Source organism: Antrostomus carolinensis, unplaced genomic scaffold (genome assembly GCF_000700745.2).
Source record: "Antrostomus carolinensis isolate BGI_N321 unplaced genomic scaffold, ASM70074v2 scaffold17241, whole genome shotgun sequence".
Taxonomy (NCBI): Eukaryota; Metazoa; Chordata; class Aves; order Caprimulgiformes; family Caprimulgidae; genus Antrostomus; species Antrostomus carolinensis.
The window spans coordinates 6876-19885 of record NW_010292170.1 but is presented as its reverse complement, the minus strand read 5'-3'; the positions used below and the strand labels follow the sequence as shown (position 1 = coordinate 19885).

General features: G+C 39.6%; 1 protein-coding gene across 1 annotated transcript; it reads right to left on the bottom strand.

The window, feature by feature from the left end:
- Positions 1 to 1212: 1212 nt before the first annotated feature.
- On the bottom strand, positions 1213 to 12731 carry MKRN1 (makorin ring finger protein 1). Its single transcript, XM_010176859.1, has 4 exons — positions 12607 to 12731; positions 8029 to 8255; positions 2292 to 2518; positions 1213 to 1799 (listed from the first exon to the last, which is right to left on the bottom strand). The coding sequence occupies exons 1-4, from the start codon at positions 12726 to 12728 to the stop codon at positions 1581 to 1583; spliced, it is 795 nt and encodes a 264-aa protein (XP_010175161.1). The 5' UTR covers positions 12729 to 12731; the 3' UTR covers positions 1213 to 1580.
- Between the last annotated feature and the right edge of the window lie 279 nt (positions 12732 to 13010).

Sequence of the window (13010 nt, the reverse complement as noted above, 5' to 3'; positions counted from 1 at the left end):
AACTAACATTTTAAAGATTTATTTCTTGTTAATTTCTTCTAATTTCTTTATTTCTTGTTTTCTATCACAAGTGAAAGAAAGATTCAACATTTCCCTGTCCTCTTCTCAAGGCAGCTGATTTAACATACACCCCTCTTGCACTCTCTCTGTATAGAAAGGACAAAAACCAGCAGCACTGACCCGGTATCGACTTGATGTTCCCACTTTGGGTCTCTGTGGCTCCTCTCGGCGACCATCAGGATATGCATGCTTGTAAAAACAGTTTCCTCCAAATGGACAGCTCCCACGGCCTTCATCAAAATACCTGCACGGCTTGTTGCTGGAAAGGAAAACACCGCAACCCTTACTCACAGCAGACCCCACCAGACTTCAGAATCGCATTTACCTGTACTCCAAAAGGATCCCAGGCACCATTTGGAGCCGAAGGTATCTGTCAGTGTAACACCTACGCGCAGAAATCACGTATTACACAATGTGTGTGGGTCAGTGCTTGCACAGGGACACTGCTGGCTCGCAGCGCACAAGCTCGTGCCACCCGCTGGCTACACCACCAGCGCTTTGTGTATAGGAGGGAAAGCCTGAGGTCACAGAACACAGGAGTAGCTCCACGACTCTACAGTTACACACATCTGTGGGCAGACGGGCAAGGACGCGCTTCACACGTGGAGGTGGAAAGGAGGTGTGAGAGGGCTTTACGTCAACCCTTCTCCATGTGTGCCTTAACTCTGCTGTCTCAACCTGACATAAGGCTGCAGGGCTCATACCTCATTGCCTCCTTGTACTTCTGAATGAGTTTCTGCTTCTCTTCCTTTTCCTCCACCCAGTACTCACTTGGAATGACAAAGTTAGATGTGATCCGACATTCTGGGCAGGACCTGGGGAATGAACAGACTGCGCTGCAAAATTCCACATTACAGGTGCTCTCCCTCCTACATAACAAGTCATGGCATACATCCATCTTTAAAGATGCACTGTACCCACACGCTTGATGTATGGGCTTTTCAATCTGGATTCTCTCTTACACATGAAGGTAACCTAAACTCTCTTCTTCAAGAACTCAATGGCAATGGCAGCTGGTCAGCTTGTCTCAGAAAAGCTTGAAAAAACACTTCACACAGACTCCTTTTTCTTTAGGATGAAATTAATTTATTTTGTTTTGATTTCTGTGTTTATTTGATTGGGACTTTGTCTTTCTAGAACAGCCTTTAGGTGGAGAAATGTTCTGTCAACTGATTAATGAACTAGGGTGGTAATGAATTAAGAAGCATACATTCTGAACTGGTTAATCTGTTTTCAGATTCCTGTCTGAGTGTCCAAAAAGTAAACAGTAACCACTGGACAACATGCTACTAAATAAATGAAAGTTATTTTCTACTATTAAATGAGTTTTGGAAAGTTAATCCATATTAACCAAATCAGAGTGTAAATGCTACCCCTAACAGTTATTTCACTTCCAAACTAAAGTTAGTAAGCATTATATGCAGAGTTTGTGCAGTCTGCATCGGGAAGCCTGCTGCAAGTTGTCACAAGTTACTGAGTTCTTCCATAGTAACAAAGCATGATCAAAATGGGAAAGTGCCTCACTTGATAATCTTGCTCTCAAATTGTTTAGCACTCCTCCACTTGCGGATGCACTTCAGGCAGTAAGTGTGGCTGCAGTTGGAGAGGATCCCAAAGCGGCGCTCACTAGGATTAGCTTTTTCATACACCACCTCCATGCATATCCCGCACACCATGTCTTTGCTACGCTGGACGGCAAATGAAAGCTCCATGTCCTTCTCATGAGCTTCAATGCAAGACTGAAAAGGAGAGACAAAGAAAACGACTACAGAGACAACTGGTCACCTGGTGAACTTTAAGCAGGTTTTTAAGCTCAGTTTTACTCTGCTGTTTTGCCTAATGAATGCAGTATTATTAAGCTGAAAAATCTTTAACCTCAAAAGAAAAAAAATTGCTCAGGTATTGGGGAGCAATAAATTCAGAGTTCGAATGCCTTTTTTCAGACATCATTTTTAAACATGAGAAAGGCAATCAAAAAGACTATCCAATTTTACTAGGTAAAGAACAAAGTTTTAGTATCCTTAAGCAGACTGCTCTCCCAGCACAGATAAGGAAACCTAGCTGCTTTTGAATAGGGCCCTGACAGGACACAGTATGGTTTACAACGGGAATTCCATTCACTGCCTGACCTGCATGCACCTTCAAATGAAAGGGAATTAGTGACAAGTGATTGTGGGGAGCTAGGAAGCAGTAACTTAAAGCTGTTTAACGCCAGACAGTTGTTTGCTTACCCTTATGTGCTGAGATCTCTGTGCAGCATCAATTGGATGCAAGACCTGCAGCCCGCACATATCACACACATCCCCGTGGATATACACGCAGTTTTCTCCGTAACGACACTCTCCTACTGCAGCGTAGGGGCACAGCTCCTTCTTTATCTCCAAGTCTGCTTGTTGCTTCTCGTATTCCTCCTCAATCACCATTTCCTGCAAGGGTGCTTCAGCGCAGGAAGGAGCAGCTGGGAACAGAAGTAAGGACAGTAAGCAATAGATTCAAATTTAGAGCACTGGGAGTGAGAATACACTGTTTTAATGGAAAGTAATCTTTGTGTAACCCTGCTCAAGTTATCCGAAGAGAATAATAACAACAACCAAGGTTCATTTCAGTCCAAGTTTCTCACATCCTCAGCCTGAACTAGCAGTTATTTTCCCAGTCAAGAAAGCACAACCAATTTCTTCATCCTGCAACCCAGACAAGACTAAAGCTATCAAGGTTTCAGTGATCAGATTCAGATCCATTTACAGACTAAGTCCACACTAGAAAAGTCTCACTAGTCCCCAGTGGCTTAAGTACATTTTTATATAAACCCTCATTCAGCAACAATTATATAATGTCCCAACTCTCTCACTGCTTCGAGAATCATTTCCACATTGGCTAAAGGTAACAGGCTTTTCCCCAGATATTACACAGCTGAAGCAGTAAAGGTGCATCCAGTGTAACAAAACACTAGTATGGAAACACCACACCAGCAGGTTCCTTGTGTGCAGGTTAATTACCGTGTTGTTGTTCAGCCTGAACAATAGACTTTCACTTCTAGACTCCCAAAGATCTCGATGAGTGATATAAAAGCTCTGTCCATACCTCTTACCAAACTAACTCGATTCTAGATATTTGCCAAAGAGCCTGTCTGGTCCATCAGTCACACATAGAAACCTAGTTTTAAGAAACTGAAATTCAGGGCATTTTCATTGCATTCTAAGCTAGCCATCAGTTTTGCAAAAAGTAAGTAAATCCCTTACCTAATTCTAAATGAACTGAAATGTGTACCATTTCCCTTCCCTATTTAGACAGCTGCTTAACACTTCTCCCTGTACCTCTTGAACATACACTTGTCCACGTCACCCCAAGCCAAAGAGCCTTTTGAAATCACTAGGTAAGCAGGATGATAAAGTAAGCTAGAAGACAAAAGCAGTCAGTTTGAAACTGAAGATACAATAAATGCAGGAGAACAACAAAACGTTACTACATTCAGAATAAACACCAGGAAGAACAGCAACTGGACTTGATTTATATAACCAGTAGCTGTTACAAGAGTAAAAAGTCATCTATGCTACAAGAAAGTGTAACTTTTAAAAGCTGCTCGAGCACTAGATTTGGAGAAGTAAGCAAAAGCTGTGAAAGGCATACTTGGAGCAGTAAGAGTAAGGGACAGACTCCTCCTCAAAAAGAATCACACAGTTTTCCTCCCCATGGAACAAAGAGATACAATAAGCCTGTATCAGCCTGTTAGCTTGTGGACAGACAGAGAAAAAGAAAAAGCAGCTCCCTGAGAGCTCACAGTTTTGGGGGATAAGAAAATACTGACCATTAGCACAGGAAAATATTAGCTCTCAAAAATAAGTCCAAGGCTGCTTCTTGAACCACCTCTGACATTAGAAGTCACTCTAATCTTGGATCAGTCTGTTTGGTTTGCTAGAAACGCACTTTTCAAAAGCAACCCAGTGACAGAATTAACGAGTCAAGTGTCAACCTGCTTATTTTTCAGGAAGAGATTGCCAAACAAACAAAAATCTTCACTGCCTCTTCTTACCCACAATTTCTATTGAGCTGGCACCAAAAAAAGTAACAAGTAACCATATAATAGGCTCTGCCTACTTTTCTGAGTAGCTGAAATTAATATGAAAATTTGTACTTATTAATTGAAAACCCTCCCCTAGTTTGAAAATCCAGTCTCCACTTCCAAAAGTGGTAACAAAAAAAATCACAACTACCAGTCAGTTTCTATTCCCTTGACTGTCATTTTTGCCAGTGTTTTTCTAGTTAATGCTGTTACACTTTTTTACCTAATTGATTCACATGACTTCTGACACCTTGTTTGGCCATTACTGAGGAAGAAGAACTTAGCATATCATAATATGGATGGGCAGAAGCCTACTAGACAGACAAATGCAGTTGAGTTTCAAAGGAATTGTGATACATTACTTCATTTAATGGGGCTGGCAAGATGATCATTGCTTAAGGCAATCCTGTATTCCCAGAAAGTGCACATTTGAAGCTTCTCTTAACTGAAAAAATTTTCCAGAGTCACCTGCACTCCTCTAAAGAATATCTTTTGTCAGAACTTTATTTGGTAAGGGTTTTATTAATTAAAAAAAAACCAAACCAAAACCCCCAAAAAACATTACCACCACTTACTGCTTGAGGATCTTTGAGAAAAAAGACTTTGAAGTCTTACCCCTCCAGAGACTTAGAAACCCATTTATTTACTATGCTGACTTAGAAACCCATTTATTTACTATGCTGGTTCACAGAAGGAGAGTGCAGAGCTTCACATCTTGGCACAAAAAAAAAAAATGTATAGATTTGTTACTTAAACAAATCACCAATGACTTCTCATGTCAACACAGTACAGCTAAACTCCAGCCCAGTCCACAATACCATCCTTGCACAAAAGAGTACAGCCAGTTCTTTGTGACTAGACATCTAGACAACAAGAAACAGACCTATGAATGTGTCTTTAATAACAGTTCTGGGTACTTCTACAGTATGAGAGGGTGGGAGAGGGGAAAACATGCTAAAAAGGACATTAGTTTTCCATTTCCAGTCTTCTGTGCTGTCCTAGCACTTCCTCTCAGCAAGAGCTGTATTTCTATGAAATAAAAATTACATTATTGTTGCCACTTCTGTCAGCTTCCATAATTTAAAGGCCTGCATGCACATCTCCTGTATCTACTGCTCTAGAACTGCTTCGGCTTTACTTCCTATTTGAAAGCAAAACTAGAGAAACTCACAAGACCCCATTGCCTCAGTAGTTCTGATTCCAGCATCCCTCACAGAGCAATATTTATTCTCTACAATTCTGTCTGCTGTTTTCAAAACCACTACTCTCCAGCAGGTGGACCCAATCCCTGTCTTCTCATTGCCCGTTTCACAGTCAACGGGGTTAAATTCATACTAGTGAAAAAATGAGTTCATTACCTTCAATTCACACACCACCTGCATTCACTCTAGGACACACTCTGTAGCATCAAATACATTCATTTTGTAGCAGCAGGAGACAGCCACCCAATTCAGAGTGTTTCTTACATTTCTGCCTTTCTCCTCTCCCTCAAGTATTCCAGAACATCTAGCAGCAGTGTAGCAGCAGAACAAATATGGAAATGTGGAGCATCTGTACACCAAAAAAGTGGGTATCTGAAGAATTGTCACTATTTTCTTTGCTAGGCCCTGAGGTCATCTTCAAGATACCGGGTTTAGCCCCAAACCAGAGAGTCATCTGCATTAGCAGAATGTGCCATAGTAAGAGATGAGCATTATAGCCCAAGCTACACATGGTTAAACTGCCAACCCTGAATCTTCAGCATCTGTAAGACAACTGAAAACACACAGGATTCTAGTGAATCTTGAGAAATAGGCTTCATTTTAAAGTTCCCAAGTACCCGACCTTTCTACAGGCATTTCACAAGAATAACCGAAAGGCTTTAAAGTCTACACTGTGGGACACCCTGCACACATCTTCCTGATCACTACAGCACAGTTCTTCATTTTTATAGCATTTATAGCACTGACATTACTAATCACAGTGGCTTCAGAAAAGCAGAATTTTTAAAGTGCAGCTTTTAAGAAGTCACCATAGGAAATGACCATCACGTAGCACTGTTCAGAAAAGAAATGGCTGAGTATGTTTGTACATTAAAATACATCAAATTTGAAAGGATATAAACCAGAGAATTTGGAACAAGATTCAGATAAGATAATGCTATTTAACTTAATCTGTGGTAGCCACAAGTTTCCATGAAAAATAAGCCTGACTCCCTAGAAAAAGGAACTGCTTGAGTACAACTAAGTAAGTTAAAAGTATAATGAAATGCTCCTGTGCTTCAGGAATTTGGTTTCGAGAAAGCACCAGCTCTCCTATAAGGAGTTGGTGTGTTTAAAAGACCTCTGGCAGTCCAAACTAGCAATGAATTGATTCCAGTGGAGGGCCATGCAGCCATTAAGGGGGCTGTAGCCCATGAAAAGAAACTGAAGAAACTGGACTTGTTCAGCTTAAGAATCAATCTCATTCTTATCTTCAACTACTTAATGGAAAGGGGGGAAAAAAATAAACAGTCAGACTCTTCTCAGATGTACACAGGGTAAGAGATAGAAGGCAAGCTGAGACAGGGAAAAATACAGTTACAAAACGAGGAAAGAGTTTTCCTTTTGAAAGAAGTCAAATACTGCAAAGGTTGCCCAGAGGTTACAGTGTTCTGAACATCTCCGAGGACAGAGATTCAATTAAACAAAGCCCCTGGCAACCTAACATAGCTGACCTTGGTTTGAGCAGGAAATGAACTAGATGAAACCAAGAGGTCCCTTCCAATCTAAATTATTCTATTCTGATTGAAAGATTTTAAAGAGGGATCCTTTGTCTCAGCTGAACACAGAAACTGTATCTTTTATGACAGTAATATGACATATTAACAGGCAGAAGAGTTTTCATGCCTTTGGACTATACCTAAGTCACAGATACACCAAACAATTGCATAATCAAACTTCTCAACAACATGAGCAAAATGTTAGTGTGGCTCGACCATTCCTTTCCTCTTCACCCTTCCTCAATTCAGAACAGGCTCCAGCAGCACCCTGTAACACTGAGAAGGTAATTCTCTTTTCAGATTTGAGAATCTGAGTAATGCTGTGGAGACAAAGAAGTATAAACTGAGGACTGTACGACAACTTCAAACTCTTCTGGACACAAGGTGCCCACTTTGGATTCAAACAACTATTTGAGTACTCATAGCCATAAGTCTTCAGTTTTAGAGAGCCAAATATTAGAAATTATGTTAAAGTAAACACCTTCAGCCTGCTTTTCACTTAAAATGTAAGTCTTTGTGCTATCCTTCTGCAGGGAAAGCAGATGACACACGCACTACTCAAGCAGTCTGGCTCCATATCATCAGCCTCATTCTCAACATGACCTGTCACAGTGTTAGAACGTCAAGTCTCAGAAAGGTAAATAGAATAAGTGATTTTCAGCCTCTGGTCTGAGTTGCCATGGGATTCATGAAAGCAAGCATTAGATTTCGATTCATTCTACAGGAATCCATACCTCCACTGGAAAAGCTTTAAAAGACTGCAAAAAAACCCCAAAACAAACTAAAAAACCCAAAGGCAGGAGATGATCTTTCCAGAGTAGTGATATTAATTCCATCACCAGTATTTCCTCTCCCATCACATATGCAAACTAAACTTCAAAGGAGATTCTCCAAGTCGTTCAGAGCCATAACAAGAGGAAGCCAGTTATGCAGAGACTGGCTTGAAGTACACCTGGTTTCAGAACATCAGGACAGCAGCAGTAACAGATGTGGAATGATCTGACTATTCAGGTTGGAAAATTCAAGCATAAGTTAATTATAGTTCACTTCAAGTGATTAATAAATATGAATAGCTGTAGTCAACAAACCAAAAGCACTAAAATAAATACACTACATATAAATTGTTGACCCATGACAGAAATCTACTGTTATGCCATGATCAGCTTACCACGCCCACAGTATGGCTGCCCAGGGATAAACTCTACAGCATTCACCCAGTCTTCAGCAACTACTCCTGCAGCTGCCAGATCTGCATCTTCATCTTCTATCTCAGCAATAATTTCTTCAACTGTTTCAGGGAGTGATGCGAAGTCTGAGGATACTGAGGGATAAATTATTTCATCTGGATTCACATCAGTCTCTTCTTCCTCTTTCAGTGGCTTGGTATGTTCATATCTAAAAAGTTAAAATACATCATGTCAACTCTTAAAAAAAAACCCCACCCTCCATAAAGCACCCCAAGGTTTCAGAAATAAACTGCTTAAGATGGAAACACAGTTCAGAAAGAGGCTCTAGAAATGGCTTGGACGAGAAAGCCGCTGATGACTCTTTATAGAGACGTGCTTCCACGTGCGTCATCTGCCAGCACTGCTCACAGAAACAGGAGTTACTCCACGATTTTGGAGGAGAGGGAACAGCATGCACAAATCTTACTAAATTTACATAGAATAAACTTCAATTATGTTCACAACTGGTCACATACCTATTATGCATGTGTAGTATTACTAATGAGATAAACTAGTTCAATCAGCTTTAAAAAGAGAAGACTACGGGCAGATACTACTGTATTCAACTACCTCATGGGAAGCCACAGACAAGACACATCCAGAGTCTTCTCAGAGGTGCAATGATAGGATGACAGGCAGTAGACAAATCCAAAATGGGAAGTTACAATTAGATATTAGGAAAAAAATTCACTGTGAGAGCAGCCAAACATTGGAACAGGTGCCCAGAGAGGCTGCACAATCTTCATCCTTGCATATAATCAAAACTTGACCAGACAATGCCTTGGGCAACTTGACCTAAGCTGGCTCTGCCCTCAGCACAGCTCCAGAGATCCCCACCTATACAAATGATTCTTTTTCTGTATCTTAACATCTTGCCTCATTCAGATTTTATGTTGAATTTTAGTAGTTATTTCTAATGCCTCTTTCAACTTACTGTGGAAAATGATGCTCAGAACACTATAATCCCTACCACCCACAAACACCAGGAAAGTGACATTTCCCTTAAAAATCTGTCTTCCAGCAACTAGCAGACTACATGGGAAAATAAATTACAGGTGTACCTTTGAATTCTTAGATATTTGATGACTAATTTCAAGGACAAAGGGAGGGAATTTTTGGAGATCACACAAAACTTTTAAGCAATTGTGATTTGTTTACCTTGTGTCAGATTGAAAACAGCAGTGTCACAGTTCTGGCATATTAAAGAGATGCTCCCAACCAAATGTAAGCTTTGAAATTCTAAGGAAGCTATGAAGCACAAAGTTAAAAGTCAAGCCTTCAGACCTCCACCCCAGTGCTCTCCAGGGTGGTATGCATGTGCCCCAAGGGGTTCACAAGACAATCCACTGGGGTGCAGGAACAAAATACTAGAACTAATATGTTTTTAATTAAGTTAAAACTAATTAAGTTTTACTAGTCTTTAACATACAGATTGACAGAGGTGTCCTCACTCAGTCCATGTGTCAGAGGGTCCTACACAGGGTAAGCATGAGGTGTCCTGAAGGAGGAGCGGGAGTTCCACCATGTGGCACGGTTGACAGTGTCACCCTCACTCGTTTGTTCACTTGCAGCATATTTCAACACACTGCAGATTGTTTGTGCCCAATTAAATGGACTGACAGATTATATTATCTTGTTTTACCTAAACTAACTCTGACAAAAACAAACAAGTGGCTGAAAAAGATTCCTCCAAATAAACTGAGGACTGCAGACAGTACTGATAGCGTGAGCACAAGTAAACAGGAAAATGGCAGAACTAGCACTTCTCCTACTATGAGCTCTTCATTACAAGGTAAAGACAATGCCAACCTAATCAGATCTGAAAAGAACTCGGGGGGCAGAGGAATAAATAAATTGAGATTACCAAGATGACTACTTGAAATGCAGATTTACACTCACTATTACTAACGATGAGCCTGGCCCTCGGTGTGTGTTGTGCCTCGAGACATTAGCTAATGGTAGTATGAAGCCATCGCACTTAGCAGGACATTTAAGATCTAAACATCCAAAACAAAGACAAACCTCCACAATTTTTTCAGAGATGTTTCAAGTCATGGGACTCAATTCAGTACTTTAAAAAACTTCACAATAAAAGTTCAGAAGCCTCTTTTGAGGCTTCTTATGTAATAGTGAAAGACAAAAAGCCACATACCATTGGCCCACTTGTTCTTCCTGCTGTGGTAAATATGACTGAAATAATGCATGGAAAACAATATGGTGACAAAGTAAAATACATTCCTTTGTCAGCAAATACTGTTGGGAACCACATGGGAAACACTGCTGAAGATTTGAAGAAACAAGTATTAGAACAAACTTTGCAGTGAGAAGTTTGCTGTACAGTTGGATGAAAGTACAGATGTTTCTAACATGTCTCAGCTTACAATATTTACTAGATTCTGTTTCAATAACAAAATACCCAAAGAACTACTTTTTGTGAGCCACTAAAGAAAAGATGCATTGGAAGAGATGTATTTTCAACAGTAAACTACTTCTTTAATAAAAACAATGTTTTATGGAAAAACTATGCAAGTGTAACCACTGATGGAGCTGCTGCTTTGACGAGAAAGAAAAAAAGGATTCTAGGGTGAAGCTACAGAGATAACACGACATCAGAAATTCACTCCCTGCATCATTCTCAGGCAAGGTATCAAAGCAAAGATGGAGCCAGAAGCACACAAAGTGCTACAAAGCGACATCAGTATGGTTAGTTTTATTAAAGGAAGAGCTTTAAATAGTGGAATCTTTACAACACTTTGTTACCAGACGGAAAGCAACCATGAAAATCTTTTGTAGCACAGAGGTTTGCTGGCAATCTTGTGGTAAAGTGCTTAAAACTTGTCAAAGATGAGTTACGTATTTTTCTTTCACAAAGAGACAAGTGTTCCAAATTTGCCGACCTTTTCCATGATGACAAGTTGCTGTCAGTAGTACACTACCCAGCAGGTGTTTCAAAAAAATAAACACACTCAATCTGTCCCTTCAAGGTATAGGTAACATTTTAAGAAAAAGTAACTGCTTTTTACTGTGGTGTGGAGACAACATTTTGAAAATGGCTGTTCTGAAACATTTGCCACCATTGCTGCCAAAACCAATGCAAGTGTGTCAACTATAAAAACTCTCATACCTTGCACACTTTAAAAACTTGGAAACATAATTCTAACATGTCTAAAAATCTTTCAAAGAAAGGGTTTCAGACCCATTTCTCAAAAATATAGTGCAGCCAAGAATACACTTCTTCCTTTTCGATCTATATAGCTTTGCAAAAGATCTTTTTCAGCTATGAGAGTCATTAAACTAAGTACTGAAATAAACTGAACTTAGAATAAGACCTTCAAAATAGCTGTACTATAAAATGTTAAACAAAGATTAAAAAAAATAATGACACATATTCAGTCAACATTGTCAGTAAAAAATATTACTAAAAGGCTTTTAGTGAGAGCAAAAAGTTTTAGACTTAATAAAAAACCCTATAAAATATTATTTATTTAATCTTTATTACATCCCTTTTTAAATTCTTATTTTTGTGCATTTTTTATAATGTACATAATATATTAGTACAGTAGTGGATATATATATATATATACACACACATATAAATAAATAAATAAATGAGAGGTGCTCAAAAAACTTCACTGATGGAGTGCATGATCAAAAATTTGGAGACCACTGATCTACAAAACCAAGAAAGCAACACTGGCAGACACAAGGCTACAGAGAAGCCTGTACATAGTAACCAGGTATTACATGTGGAAGTAAAGCTAACTATGAACTACCATAACAAGTCATGATGCAAATATTTAATCATGCATTACAGCTCCAACAAGTCAGAATGTTAAAATTCCTGATAAACTTTAATAAAGTGCACTTAAGGTGATGTAAATACCCCTGAGCCTTTTTAAAGCTTTGCTACCTACGAAAGCATCCGTTTCCTTTCTTCACACTTTTTAATAATTTCAGGGGTACAGGTTAAGTCACACTATGTTTTCATAGTGTAGGGCCATTTTATACAGGCAACATTTTAGGAACTATGTGACTACACTCCAGTTACTCTTCCAAAATGTAAGTTCAAGTGTCAGAATAGCAATTGCTGAAGAGACACACACAATCAGGGGGCGGGGAGCGGGGGGGGAAGAAATCCTTACCTGTTCAGGATTTTATGATCACTTACCAAATGTAACTCAGTTCCATCAGTTCAGCTAGTCTGAACAGTCTCAGATTTCAACTAATTAATCTACTCATGTTATTAATAAAAAACCCAAGAAAAGCCCCACACCCTGACAGCTAGCACTTTTACAAAACACAGTTCTCTTCTCACCTTGCCTTTGCTTATTTATTTCCACAGCAAAGCAATCAGTACAGTATTTAACAAGAGAAGGCAGTTTGTGCAAACAAGCTATTTTTATACATTTCTGTATAAATGTATAATATACATTTAAGTTTTATTGCCTTTCTGGGAGTTCTCTGTTCAAGGACCCATAGTGAAATCACTCCCTGACAGGTGGTCAGCAGTGTTTCTTTACCTGCAATGATCTCCGTAAGCACAGCATCCTCGCTGATAATACCTGCACACCATGGCAGACTGACTAGTGGAGAGGTCATGGGAGTAGCGACAGTTGTCTCCTTCCTTGCAAACTCCATGCATGAAATACCTGTAAAATAGAGGATTACCATGAATTAAGGAGAAGCACTGAAGCTGTAAACAAAGTATTCGGAGGATGAGTCATTCTGTATATCAAGGTATGCTGAATTAAGACCACCACTAACAACAGAGGGGACCACATCCCAATATAAACATATAGATAAGAACTTCTGAGGAAAGATGAAGCTTCAGCTATTTCAGTGAACTGCCCTGCGCATTCAGGGGTGCTTAAAAAAGCCCGAAAAAAAGGTTGCAAAGCAAACATTATCCTGGGCTATGACAGAG

What these genes read in the sequence shown, in the direction of transcription:
- MKRN1 (XM_010176859.1), bottom strand. Translation starts at nt 12,728, where the DNA reads ATGCATGGAGTTTGCAAGGAAGGAGACAACTGTCGCTACTCCCATGAC. An exon ending in GCAGCCATACTGTGGGCGTG is followed by an intron (nt 2,519 to 8,028) that starts GTAAGCTGATCA and finishes TTCTGTTCCCAG; the next exon opens with CTGCTCCTTCCTGCGCTGAA. An exon ending in AGAGATCTCAGCACATAAGG is followed by an intron (nt 1,800 to 2,291) that starts GTAAGCAAACAA and finishes TCTCCTTTTCAG; the next exon opens with TCTTGCATTGAAGCTCATGA.